The 13,846-nt window shown below is 44.3% G+C and overlaps 1 protein-coding gene across 1 annotated transcript in view; it reads left to right on the top strand.

Annotated features, from left to right (window-relative positions):
* LOC115848124 (ATP-binding cassette sub-family A member 17-like) overlaps nucleotides 1–13,846 on the top strand; it is a 65,376-nt gene that overhangs the window by 13,149 nt on the left and 38,381 nt on the right. Inside the window, 4 exon segments of the mRNA XM_070043719.1 lie at nucleotides 4,149–4,318; nucleotides 5,281–5,424; nucleotides 12,216–12,386; nucleotides 12,694–12,904. Coding sequence (XP_069899820.1) covers nucleotides 4,238–4,318; nucleotides 5,281–5,424; nucleotides 12,216–12,386; nucleotides 12,694–12,904 — 607 coding nt within the window. The 5' untranslated portion in view covers nucleotides 4,149–4,237.

The following is a 13,846-nucleotide window of genomic DNA, read 5'->3' as shown; positions in this document are numbered from 1 at the left end:
GAGGTCTCCTATTTTGCTCTCCACCTGGGCGGGACGCTGGGCCTTGTCGTTTAGCTCCCTTGCCTTGAAAATCCATCCGAATGGAACCCCAAAGTTTTCTTGTTAGTAAATGACCTCTGAGCAAAAGAGTTCCAGTAGGAAAAGAGAGAATAGGGCAGAGAAATACATTTGAAAAGATGGTGGCCAAACCTGTTCCAAAACTGGATTTCAGGAAGACCAGCAAATCCCAAACAAGATTACAATAAGAAATCTACATTAGACATACCAACATAAAATTGAGCACACCAGAGGTCAAGAGAAAAATCTTAAAAGTAGCTGGAGGGGAAAAAAAAAGACATTGCTTTTCAAAGGAGCCAAGAGTGGGAGCCTGAAGATAGTGGCTTTATACGTTGTATACAATAATAATGATGATGATAATGATGATGTCTTTAGGATTTTTTAAAAAAGATAGAATTAAAATACATAAAAGGGTTTTTGAGGAGATAAAGTCAGAAATTAGTGGGGGTAAATACTTTTTGGAAGGGGAGTAAAGATATTGATTAACTTTAGACTTTGCAGCAATGTACCAGGTAATTCACTACTGAGCCAACCAGGAAAAGGCTAGGAACAATGTATAACTTTCAAACTTAATAGAGAGAAAATGGAATAATCAAAAGATTGGTTGAGTCAAAAAGAAGTGGTGTGGGAGAGGAATTATGTCACATGACCTCTTCTACTGCAAAGGGGGATGAGAAGTCAGGGAAGAACAATCATGATCAAAGAGATGTGAGGGCAGGTGAACTTTGCCAGATTCCTTTCAGCAGCAACCTGCTCTCAAACACAAATAAATAAATTGTGGAAAGAAGTAACAGCTAACTCCTACCCAATCCAAACTCCAGCAGTACTTTTGTTTTGTTTTGTTTTTTAAATAGAACTCGATGAGCTGATTCTCAAATGTACATGGGAGTATAAAGGACCAAGAATAGCCAAGAACTCTTGAGGAAGAACAAAACAGCGAAACTTGTTTTACCGGATTTCATGATTTATCATAAAGCAATGGTAATTAAGATTATGGTTGACAAATAGACTAATAGAACAGAAAAGAAGGGAGAGATAAATGCATTGTTAAATATCAGAGATGATACTTCAGAGCAGTGGCATTTAATAAATGGTGCTGGAGCAACTAAAGAACCTTATGGAAAAAATTGAAATTGGACTTTGAATTCACACCATATGCAGATATCAATTCCAATGTAAAAAAACTATAAAGTGGGGCTTCCCTGGTGGCGCAGTGGTTGAGAATCTGCCTGCTAATGCAGGGGACACGGGTTCGAGCCCTGGAAGGTCCCACATGCCACGGAGCAACTAGGCCCGTGAGCCACAACTACTGAGCCTGCGCGTCTGGAGCCTGTGCTCCGCAACAAGAGAGGCCGCGATAATGAGAGGCCCTCGCACCGCGATGAAGAGTGGCCCCCGCTTGCCACAACTAGAGAAAGCCCTTGCACAGAAACGAAGACCCAACACAGCCAAAAATAAATAAATTTTTTAAAAAAGTAACAAATATTAAGTACAATTGGTGTCTTTAAAAAAAAAAACGATAAACTTTTTTGGAGATGATATAGGAGAGTACATTCATGTACTTGAAGTAGGAAAGATTTCTTAAACAAGACACAAAAATAACTAACCATCAGGAAAAGACTGATAAATAATGACATTAAAATTAAGACACCATGAAGAGAATGAAAGGAGAAGCTACAGAGTGGGAGAGGATGCTCGATACATTTAACCTGCAAAAGACTTGTATCCAGAATATTTAAAGAATTCATAAAATCAATTATATATCATACTTTATAGTAAAGAAAAAAACAGGCAAAAATAGGTACTTCATGAAAAGACATTTCCAAATAGCCAATAAACATATGCAAGCTAGAAGAAAATGAAGTGACATATTTAAAGAAAGTACTGAAAGAAAAACCTTGTCAACTCAGTGTTCTATATCCAGGGGAAAATTAGGGAGAAATGAAGACTCTCTCAAACCAAAGTGACAGAATCAATTGCTGGGAGACATGACGAGAAATGTTGAGTTCTTCAAGCAAAAACAGTATCATATCAGACAGAAGCTTGGATCTGCACAAAGAAATTAAGAGCACTGAAAATGGAAGATACAATTTATTTTGTCTTTTGTGGAGGTTTCTGGCTCTAAAAGAGAACTGTCTAAAGCAAAAGTGGTAACAATGTATTGTGTTTATAGCTTATGTGAAAATGAAATGTATGACAACAGTAGCAAAGGGTGGGAGGGAAGAACTGGAAACTGGAAATTGTTGTAAGATCCTTATGCTACACATGAAGTAGTATAATATTATTTGAAGATAGACTAAAGATGATTTTAAACCCTAGAACAACACTAAAAAAATTTTTAGAGGTATAAGTAATAAATCGATAGTAGAAATAAAATGGAATGATTAAAAAAAAGTCCCCATTAATGCAACAAAAAGAGGAAAAAAGAAACAAAGAAAAGTTTGGACCAAATAGAAAAGAGCTGGCAAAGTGGTAGATTTTAATCCAACCAATAATCACATTAAATGTGAATAATCTAAACGTACCAATTAAAAAGAGTCAGTTTAGATAAAAAGGCAAAACCGAACTAGATGCTGCCTACAGACAAAGATGATGGTGAAGTTGTAAAGGGGGTGTGCACATTTGGGGTTTTGGGGGTTATTGATTTGGGTGGTAGTTGTACAAAGTACTTCCTGTGTAATTGCTTGTTAAACTCCATTTTATATACTTGATATGTATATTCCCAATAAATAAATAAAGTTAACTGGCAATCAAATGTCTGCTGAGGTAGGGAAGGAGCCTTGTCTCTTTCTTCTTTTCGGACACTGCAGACTTACACTGAACAAGGATGCACCTGGCGTTCACAAACTAAGTGTGCTGACTGTTTATGGCAGCTGAGGTTTGCGAGACCTGTCTGTAAGCCATGGTGAAAGGCAAGGCTCTCGATTGGCACAAAGACAGACACAAGTCATAGAATCTCATCTCAGGAAGGGCATCAGAGGTTTCCTGGCCCCTCGCCCCTCACAGCGTGGCCTGTGCACCAGCAGCATCAGAACCCTCAGAGAGCTTGTTAGGAATGCAGACTCCCAGGCCCATCCAGACGCACTTAATCAGAACAAAATCCCCACGTGATTAGTAAGCACGGGAAAGTTTGAGGAGCACCGTTCTAGCCCATCTGTCTGCTCATCAGTATTTGAATGTCTCCTCTGGTGTTGCTAGTTACCACCTCCTCAATCCTGCCGTGTGGCAACAGATGCAGGGTATCTTGGATGCTTTACATGAGAAGCTTAGTCAGCTTGCATTCAGATTAGACACTTGGCATCACAAAGGATACTTATCTTTATACTCACCCAGGAATTGGTCCCAAGCCCATCCTCAGCACTCCTTTCTTCATGGCATATGTATGTATTGAGCAGCTGCTGCATATGAGGTCCTGGGTCAGATGTTGGAGATACTGAGATAAGCTGACAGTCCCTGGCCCCAAGCTGGGGTTGGCAATAAGTGAGCAGTTTCACAGTGCGGAGTGAGACCTTCAATCCTCACAATTAGCGCAGGGTGCCCCAGATGCACGTGGGTTAGACATATAACCCAAGAGAGTGAGTATACATGCTTGCTGGGGAAGGAGATACCTGTGCTGACCTACCAAGTAAGAATTAACCAAGCAAAGAAGGTGGGGAGGAGTAGGAAGGGCTTACCTGACAGCATGTGCAAGAGTGTGAAGATGTGTCTCAGATGACCAAATTTCCACTTCTTGGTGCCAAAGAATCATTTTGGCAATAATAAGAATGTTTTATTGGGAATTCCCTGTCAGCCCAGTGGTTAGGACTCAGTGCTTTCACGGCTGGGCCCAAGTTCAGTCCCTGGTTGGGGAACTAATATCCCACAAGCTGTGTGGCATGGTCAAAAAAACCAAAAAACAAAAAAAAGTTTTACCTTCTTTGAGAAACCAACAGCTAGCTTTTCTTTTCCTGTGCCTAACTTTTGTCCCTTAATACCCCAGACATGAATACTCCAGTCTTCTCATTGGCTTGTTCTCCAACTGTTTGATTGGAAAGTTCTGGTAACTCTTCTCTGTCTTCGATGTGGTGACTGTTTTCCTTCCTTTGGAATAGGCACAGGCATCCAATGGAGGAACATGGGCAGTATAGGAGGAGAGTTTAACTTCACTCAGGTGCTGCTGATGCTACTGCTGGACTCTTAAATGGCTTGGTGGCCTGGTATGTGGAGTCTGTCTTCCCAGGGGCTGTATGGTACACCCAAACCTTGGTACTTCTTTCTCATGGTGAGTACCGATGCTGCTCTTTTATAGATTGACATTAGAATTTTTATAGCTCGTCATCAATATTCCTATCCCTCTTTGTGGTGTTGGTTACAACCTCAAACTCCTGGAAATCTAAGTGCAGTTCTCTAACCTGGATTCACCCCAAACCTATCAACTTGTGGTTGCCAAGGGAGCATAATTAATGAGTCTGACTCTTGCCCCACTGCTGATACCCTGTGCAGAGTCCCCTTAAGAGTGCCTGTGGCTGTCTCACATGTGCCCACTTGAGTGGCAGGCCCTGCATTCTCTCACAGAATGCCACCCCAACAAGCTAGAGCCCTCAGGACTCCTTGGCCTCTTTCCTCTTTGGGCTGGTGGCAAGGCCCTGAAGATCTTTGAGACCTCTGTGACCTGGGGGCACGGGCATGGGGCACAGCTTTCGTTGACAACCCCATGAAGCTCTCCAAATCTTTTCTGTCCTATGGTGAGTAAATTTTCCTACAAAGTTGAACCCATCATGCCTGATTCAGTCCTCTTGCAGATTCAGTCTGATCTCATCTGAATTGCACAGGTACTCACTTCAGGCCTCGGCAAAGGCTGCCATGTTTGCCCTTCTTGGTCTGTGGGAAGTGGGTAGATTGTTAACGCCAGTATTTCTCCAGGCCTCAGCCCACAGGGGTGCTGATTGCCAACACAACAGCTTCCCCAGTACACCAGGAGTGTGGATATGAGGCATCATTTTTAGCTCCATCCTCCAGACGGTTGTAGGTTGAAATGCAGTTTATTAGTAGTAAGTCTGTGAGCAAATTCTTGACTTCTTCAGGCACCATTAAGTGTTCGATACCAGGAAGCTCCGGTGGGTGAGGCTGGGGTGGGGGTTGGGGGAGGGAAGTGTGAGAATTTAATTTACCAAAATATTTATCTTCCAGAAGAAGAGAGCCAGTTCACCTACATGTATTAATGTAAGTTGACTTCCTCTCTAGCCCTCCTACTGGTGTGGAGAACCTATATCCTTTACGAATTCAGTGCTGGAGTTGGGGGATCCTCAGAAAGCTCTGAAAAGCAAGTTCATTCAGGAAGAGCCTACTGATTTGATAAAAGGAATTGAAATCCAACATCTATACAAGGTATCAGCTCACAAATCTTCTTCCAAGGACTTGAGAAATAGTGCATAGAGGCTTCTGTTTTATTCTGCCAGTGGTTACAAGGTACATTTTGTGATAGATTTTTAATTCCCTTCTGTAATGTTATCCTCAAAATTAGGAGTATAATGTAAAATATCCTGTTTTCTGTCATAAAGTTAAGTGACTGGATGGAGGATCTAGATGATCTTTCTTGAAACAGTCTTGCAAAAGCCAAACACCTCTTGTTGGGGACACCCTGGAACTCAGTCATTTGATGGCTGACTTTGATCCACCAGTGTTTTTACATAACCAAATCAAATAGTAAACCAGATTTCACTGCTGGCTTCCAGATGCAGAAGTGTTTGTTCTTTCACCAGTGTCTGCTGAGTCCTGCATTGACTAAGGACTCCCCTGACAGGATGACTGGATATAAGCTCTGTACCCTGGTGTGTCCTCCAGAGCATTATTTTTTTGTTTGGAATCTTCCATTCTTCAAATATGATGAGCTTAAGGAGAGGCAGTGTCCTCTGTATGACTGATACAAGGTCACAGTCAAGGTGCTAGCTCAATACTTTGTGTTGCCTTCCTTGGCCTATGGGATCAAGTGCATCACATGCTGGCCCAGGGGCTCCACAGCATGGGGGATCATCCCAGCTCCTTTACATACTGTGGTAGCAGCTTGGAATGCTCCAGTCTTCACCCAATTTATTGTAGCTTCAATAAGCAGGGATTTCGTTTCCTCTTTTCACATAACAAGCAGTCTGCAGGCACATGGTTCTGGCATGATTTCAGCTGCTCAGCAAAGCTGTCCCAGACCCCTGCTCTTTCTGCTCACTTGCTTTCATTTATTTTCCCTGGGCCAGTGGAAGCATATAGCTCTCATCTGCGTGCTTGTCATTTCCCGGTTGCAAGATGGCTGCTGTAGCTCATCTATAGGGAAAGATAAGAGCGAGGGGCTTTCTTTTGGGAGGACTTCTTCCTTCCTTCCTTCTTTCCTTCCTTCCTCCCTCCCTCCCTTCCTTCCTTCCTTCTTTTCTGCCCTTCAGTAGATCACCCCTTATTCTTATTGCCCAGAATTCTGCCACATGTCCACCTCAACTGCAAAAGGGAGACTGAGAAGTTAGGGAAGAAGACCATCACACTTGATTCAAATTAATCATACCAGATGGATGTGGGGGCAGGAGAAGTGTGCCAAATTCCTTTCCGCAGCACCCTGCTTCCAAACACAGTTAGATAAATGGTGGGAAGAAGTGACGTCTAAGTCTCACCCAACTATAATGTCTGCACTCCAAACCCCAAGTCCAGCCCAGATGCAATTAGACAGGACAGAAATCAGGCACAGTTTCAGGCACTAGGAATTCAGCATGAACAAGACAGACCAAGTCTAAGACTGGGAAAACAGTAAAGATAGAAGCCTCTCAAAAGGAGTGCGCCTGGTATGTGTGAGGAATGGCACAGAGCTGAAATGTGATGAAGTGTGATGTATCTCTGCAAGTGGCATTGTGGGTGATTTTATTTTCTTCCTTATACTCATATGTGAATTACTTGTATAATAAGAAAAAAAAAATGGTATTTAAAATACTGGAGGGCTTCCCTGGTGGCGCAGTGGTTGAGAGTCCACCTGCTAATGCAGGGGACACGGGTTCGTGCCCTGGTCCGGGAAGATCCCACATGCCCCAGAGCGGCTGGGCCCGTGAGCCATGGCCGCTGAGCCTGCGCGTCCGGAGCCTGCGCTCCGCAACGGGAGAGGCCGCAACAGTGAGAGGCCCGCGTACCGCAAAAAAAATAAAAAAATAAATAAAATAAAATAAAATACTGGAGACATTTGATTTAGAAAACAGGACAGACTGTCTGGTGTTCTCTCCCTAGATCAACACCGCCCACAAAAGAGGCAGGGTGCCCTTTCTCAGGGGATTAGCCAGGCAGTGCAGAGCAAGGTGTGGCTCGAGAAGCAGAGAGAAGTTCTCGTTCAAGCTCAGAGCCCTTCGTCCTTGAGCTCTGGCCTCTGTGGTTCAGCTGCTCTACCACCAGGCTCCAGAGGCCAGGGAAACCCCCCTGGTGTTGCTCCCCATCATGGTCCTCAGTAGCTCCAGGCAGCTAAACTCTGAAAGAAGGAGCTCCCTTATGGATTTCCACTTGGAGTCCCACTGATGAACTTTCGGAGGAAGTTGGTGTGGGTGCTCGGCCTGTCACAGGTTCTTCAGAAATGCCACATGCGTGTGCATATTACACTGTCAGTCAGAGTTGGCTTTTCAACAGGTGTTCTACAAGGGAAAGGATGAACACATGGCAGTCAAAGATCTGACCATAAACTTGTACCGAGGGCAGATCACTGTTCTCCTGGGGCACAATGGAGCAGGCAAAACCACCACCTGCGGCATGCTCACAGATATGTGTGTGGGGTCAGCCCTCCTGAGGAAGTGCTGAAGAAATTGTTGATCCAGATCTAGATGTTTTGGCTCCATCTCCCCTCATCAGATTTCACTGGCATCTTTGTTTGTTGTTTGTTTTTTTACTATCTACGTAGTAGTGCCTGGTTGTTCACATTACTCTGTAGCAGGAAAAGGGAATCTTTGACTCTTTTGGTCAATCTGAGGAACTTAGTTTCAAACACTATCAGGAAGTTGTGAACACTGCTTAGCATGTTTCCTTCCAGGTAGAACTTTCCGGTACAGTGAGGCACCACTAATCTCTCAACCAAACATTTCATCCACTTACTTTTGATTGCCAGGGGCACTTTTAGAATGATACCTGGTGAATTATTCTAAAATTATCTGTTTCAGAATAGTTTTTATGCCTAAATAATTCTTTCATATTCCATTAACTAAAATAATATCTGTGATATTTGAAAACTCATTCATTCAAGAAACATATATTTATTGAAGGCTTAACCTATGTAAAGCTCTGTATAAAACCAGTGAGATGCATTTCTAAATTTTGAGGCACTCTGAAAGCCCACCAGTTCTTCTGTGTTACATACAGAACACCAAACGGCTGGGAAGCTATGAGCACTTCAAAGTCAAGCTGCCACAATTCTCCTCACAGGTTGCTGATGCACCTTCCACTGAAGGCATTTGAAGAGCAGCAATATTGTGAAGTTTGGTCTGAGGTGCCTTTGGTACTGGGACTTTAAAAACCAAGTTTCAGCCCAGCAGATACATGCTGGATGGGCTCTGGATGCATCAGGATGGGGGTGCAGTAATGTCTCCAGACAGGTGGTCCTCTCTCAGATACAGGCATTGCTACTTCTGGCAGCATGATCATTTAGGGAAGGCCTCCCCTTCTATGTAGACTTGTGAGGTCCTCAGTACTTGAAGGGTGATCCAGCTAGACAACAGGCTAAGTGATCAAGGAGGCAAGTCAGGTACAAACATTGTTTAAGAAGGCCGACTGATAGAAACACTCCATAGACACTCCCCTATTGCATTCCCTTATATTCTGTTCCTAGTATTCATCACAGTCTGTGCTCATCTGGTTTGTGTATACATATATGTGTGTGTGTGTGTGTGTGTGTGTGTGTGTGTGTGTGTGTGTTATTTCTCTGTCTCCCCCATCCCTCTCCCTAGAAACCTTGTTCTGTTCACTTCTGGATCCACAGTGCCTGGAACCGCGCTTGGCAAAGGATAGGCACTCAACAAATATCATTGAATGAATGACTGAATTAATTAATTAATGTAATTGCAAATTCTGCCAAAATGCAGACCATGAATGATAAATAAATAATCATAAATAAATAAATAATACATACATCTGTCCACTCTAGAGCCATAAATAAATAAATAAATAAATAAAATTTAAAAATAAAAAGCATTGCATAGGATTCCCACCTATGTTTCGTTCTAAGAGTTTCAAACATTAGTTCTTTTTAAAATAAATTTATTTATTTATTTATTTATTTATTTATTTTATTATTTATTTTTGGCTGCGTTGGGTCTTCGTTGCTGCGTGCGGGCTTTCTCTAGTTGTGGCGAGCGGGGGCTACTCTTCGTTGTGGTGCGCGGGCTTCTCATTGCAGTGGCTTCTCTTGTTGGGGAGCACGGGCTCTAGGCTCGCAGGCTTCAGTAGTTGCGGCACATGGGCCCAGTAGTTGTGGCTCTCGGGCTCTAGAGCATAGGCTTAGTAGTTCTGCCACATGGGCTCAGTTGCTCTGCAGCGTGTGGGATCTTCCCGGACCAGGGCTCAAACCCGTGCCCCCTGCATTGGCAGGCGGATTCTTAACCACTGCACCACCAGGGAAGTCCCATACATTAGTTCTTACATTTAGGTCTTTGATTCATTTTGAGCTAATTTTTATATGGTATGAGGTAGGTGTCAAATTCATTCTTTTGCATGTGGATATCCAGTTGTCCAGCACCATTTGTTGAAAAGACTGTTTTTTTCCCCATTGAATGGTCTTTGCACCTTTGTCAAAAATCAATTGACCAGGGGACTTCCCTGGTGGCAGAGTGGTTCAGAATCCACCTGCCAATGCAGGGGACATGGGTTCGATCCCTGGTCAGGGAATTAGATCCTGCATGCCACAACTAAGAGCTTACATGCCACAACTAAATAAAAAGATCCCGCATGCTGCAATGAAGATCCCTCGTGCCACAACTAAGACCTGGCGCAGCCAAATAAATAAATAAATATTTAAAAAAAGAATCAGGACCAGCCAAAAGAAGAGACATATAGGGTGATGTCTGGGAGGGTCCCAAATGAAAAGCTTCCATGTCTTCAGAATGTGTCACGCTCCTGGCACATTGCTATATAGAGGGTAGCTCACCTAAGCTTCAAGTGTCTAGTTTTTACTGGGGTTTCATTACATGGGCGTGAATGATTGAATCATGGACCTCGTGACTGAGCTCAGTCTGCAGTCTTTCCCTCCCAGCAGATTGGGAGGTCAGATTGATATCATGGCTCAAAGCCCCAACCATCAAATCACATGGTTTGTCTTTTTGGTATGACCAGCCCAGATCTTGACCACCTCATTAGCATAAACTCAGGTGTGGCCTGAGGGTACTACCAGGAATAGCAAAGACACCCCTATACTCCAAGGATTTAGAGGCCCCTCCCAGTAACTGGGGACAGAGGCCATCCAGATTCTTTATTATACAACACTTACATTGATTTTTAATATGCTGAACCTTCCTTGCATTCCTGGGATAAATCCCACTTGGTCATGGTGTATAATCCTTTTAATATGCTGCGGTACTTAGTATTAATAAGTCATATATTTAAATGGTTCAAGATGCAAAAGCCGGGAATTCCCTGGCAGTCCAGTGGTTAAGGCTCCACATTTTCACTGCCAAGGGCCTGGGTTCAATCCCTGGTCAGGGAACTAAGATCCCACAAGCCTCATGGTGTGGGCAAAAAAAAAAAAGATACAAAAGTCTTTTGTTTATCCCTTTCCCTGAAGGTAGTAAGTTTATTGTGTGTCTTTCTTATGTACAGTTTATGTATATACAATAGTCCTGGCTTATTTGCAGGGGATTTGTTCCAAGACCACCAGTGGATGCCTGAAACCTCAGATAGTACCGAAGTCTATATATACTATGTTTTTTCCTATACATACATACCTATGACAAAGTTTAATTTGTAAATTAGGCACAGTAAGACATTAAACCAATAGCTAGTGGGAAGCAGCCGCATAGCACAGGGAGATCAACTCAGTGCTTTGTGACCACCTAGAGGGGTGGGATAGGGAGGGTGGGAGGGAGGGAGACGCAAGAGGGAAGAGAGATGGGGATATATGTATATGTATAACGGATTCACTTTGTCATAAAGCAGAAACTAAAACACCATTGTAAAGCCATTATATTCCAATAAAGATGTTAAAAAATAAAAAAAATTTTAAAAACCAAAACAATAACTAATAATAAAATAGAACAATTATAGCAATATACTGTAATTAAAGTTATGTGAATGTGGTCTCGCTTTCTCTCTCTCTAAGAATATCTTATTGTACTGTACTTACCTTTCTTGTGATTTGAGATGATACAATGCCCATGTGATGAGATGAAGTCAGGTGAATGATATAAGCATTGTGACACAGCATTAGGCTATTGACCTAGTGACAATACATCAGAGGAGAATCATCTGCTCCAGGTGATCCTGGATCATCAAGTCATGACAACGTCGACGGTTGGATGTCAAGGGCAGACGATGTCGATGGTTGGGGATCCCGAGCAGGACAGAGCCGGATGGCACAGGATTTCAGAGTTCAGGATACTCAGAACGGTGCACAATTTAAAATTATGAGTTGTTTATTTCTATAATTTTTAAATACTTATTTATTTATTTATGTATTTTTTGGCTTCTTCATTGGGTCTTCATTGCTGTGCGCGGGCTTTCTCTAGTTGCAGTGAGCGGGGACTACTCTTCGTTGCGGTGCACGGGCTTCTCACTGCGGTGGCTTCTCTTGTAGAGCACTGACTCTACATGCACGGGCTTCAGTAATTGTGGCATGCAGGCTCAGTAGTTGTGGCTCGAGGGCTCTAGAGCACAGGCTCAGTTGTTGTGGCGCACGGGCTCAGTTGCTCCGTGGCATGTGGGATCTTCCTGGACCAGGGCTCAAACCCGTGTCCCCTGCATTGGCAGGCGGAGTCTTAACCACTGCGCCACCAGGAAAGTCCCCTATTTCTGTAATTTTTCATTTAATATTTTCAAACCATAGTTGACTGTGGGTAGTGGGTAACTAAAACTGTGGAAACCGAAACCTCAGATAAGGGAGGACTGCTGTTCAAGCAAAATGCTTGTTGGACGAGCCAGCCTCCCGTCAGAAGCTGCTGCCAGATCTCTGTCCTCTGCTATTTCAGCTGAAAGACTTGTTGCGCCAGAAGTGCCCTGAAGAAATCAATTGTGTGCTGCACATCCTCAGTCTGGAGGACAAACGGGACTCCCGGAGCAGGTTCCTGAGTGGGGGAATGAGGCACAAGCTCTCCATTGGCATCGCCCTCATCGGCATCACCCTCATCGCAGGCTCCAAGGTAGGGGGCGGCAGGGCCTGGCTTCCTTAAAGACACAGGTCAGGGCCCCCACATGCAGTAGACAAACACGTTGGGTCAGCAGGGCCCAGAAGTATCACTTTATAGTTCCCACTTGGCCTGGGCTGGCTGCAGGCCCTTCAGCCATGGCCCAGGCACCTCAGCTCTGGACACCCTGGATGGGCAGTCTCGTGTGGGTGGTACTGCTGAATCTTCATTGACCTCCAGTCACATAGGGCCTGCAGTGCAGCCAGCTGGGGCCTGGGACGTGACTCTGCCGTCATCACAAGGTCATTCCTCTGCCCTTCAGGTGCTGATGCTGGATGAGCCAACCTCAGGCGTTGACGCCATCTCCAGGAGGGCCATCTGGGACCTTCCTCAGCAGCACAAAAGTGACCGCACCATCCTGCTGACCACCCACTTCATGGATGAGGCCAACCTGCTGGGGGACCGCATCGCCATCATGGCCAAGGGGGAGCTGCAGTGCTGCAGGTCATCTCTGTTCCTGAAGCAGAAATATGGTGAGTGGCCCCGGGCAGGCAGCCGAAACTCCATTCTGTGTGGGGTCAGCGTTGCTGGCCCAGTGTGCTGGAGAAAGTATCCATTGGTAACGTTCCTGAAGGACCCCTGAGATCAGGCAGGGAGAGGCCTTCTCTAGACATCCTGTTCTGCTACCTGTGGGTAGAGACCCGAGGCCCCACGCAGAGGGGCTTGTGAGAACGAAGAAGGAATGAAGCAGAAAAAATCTCTGAGACTTGGAGTTAGAAGGCCTGTGTTTGAGTTCCACTCTGGTAGTTTACTCCCTCTTCATCCTTTCTACCAAGTTAGTTCATCCTTTTTTGGCCTTAGTTTTCTGATCTATAAAACGGAGATTAAGATACCATGTTCCTCAAAGTGGGAGCTAGTGCATGCAAAAGTGCGAGTTGTTGTTTCCACAACTGGGTGTGCTCCTCATCAGCATCCCACCACAAACATCCTCCCCTTGTTTTCCTGGACCCCCAGACCTCTGTGTTTCCCTCTTATGTCTCTGAATGCTCCTTTGCATCACTTCTACTTCTAAACATGGAAATGCCTTGGTTGCTTTACTTTTCTTCCTCTGCCCACTGACTTAGTGATCTCATCCAGTGTCCTGACTTTAAATACTTACCTGGCTGAAAAACGTATGTATCTCTGGCTGGACCTCTCAACTGAACTCCAGATTTGTGTATTTAACTGCCTACTCCACACATCCACATAGACGGTGAACAGACCTGAAAGACTTGTCCAAAACCTGTGCAGAGCTGAGCTCCAGCTCTTTACTGCCAAACCATCTCCCCCACAGTAAAGGCAGCTCCATTCTTTTTTTTCTGTTTTTTTTTTTTTTTGCTATATGTGGGCCTCTCACTGTTGTGGCCTCTCCCATTGCGGAGCACAGGCTCTGGACACACAGGTTCAGCGGCCATGGCTCACGGGCATAGCTGCCC

Source organism: Globicephala melas, chromosome 15 (genome assembly GCF_963455315.2).
Source record: "Globicephala melas chromosome 15, mGloMel1.2, whole genome shotgun sequence".
Taxonomy (NCBI): domain Eukaryota; kingdom Metazoa; phylum Chordata; class Mammalia; order Artiodactyla; family Delphinidae; genus Globicephala; species Globicephala melas.
This window is presented reverse-complemented; position numbering and strand designations above follow the sequence as displayed.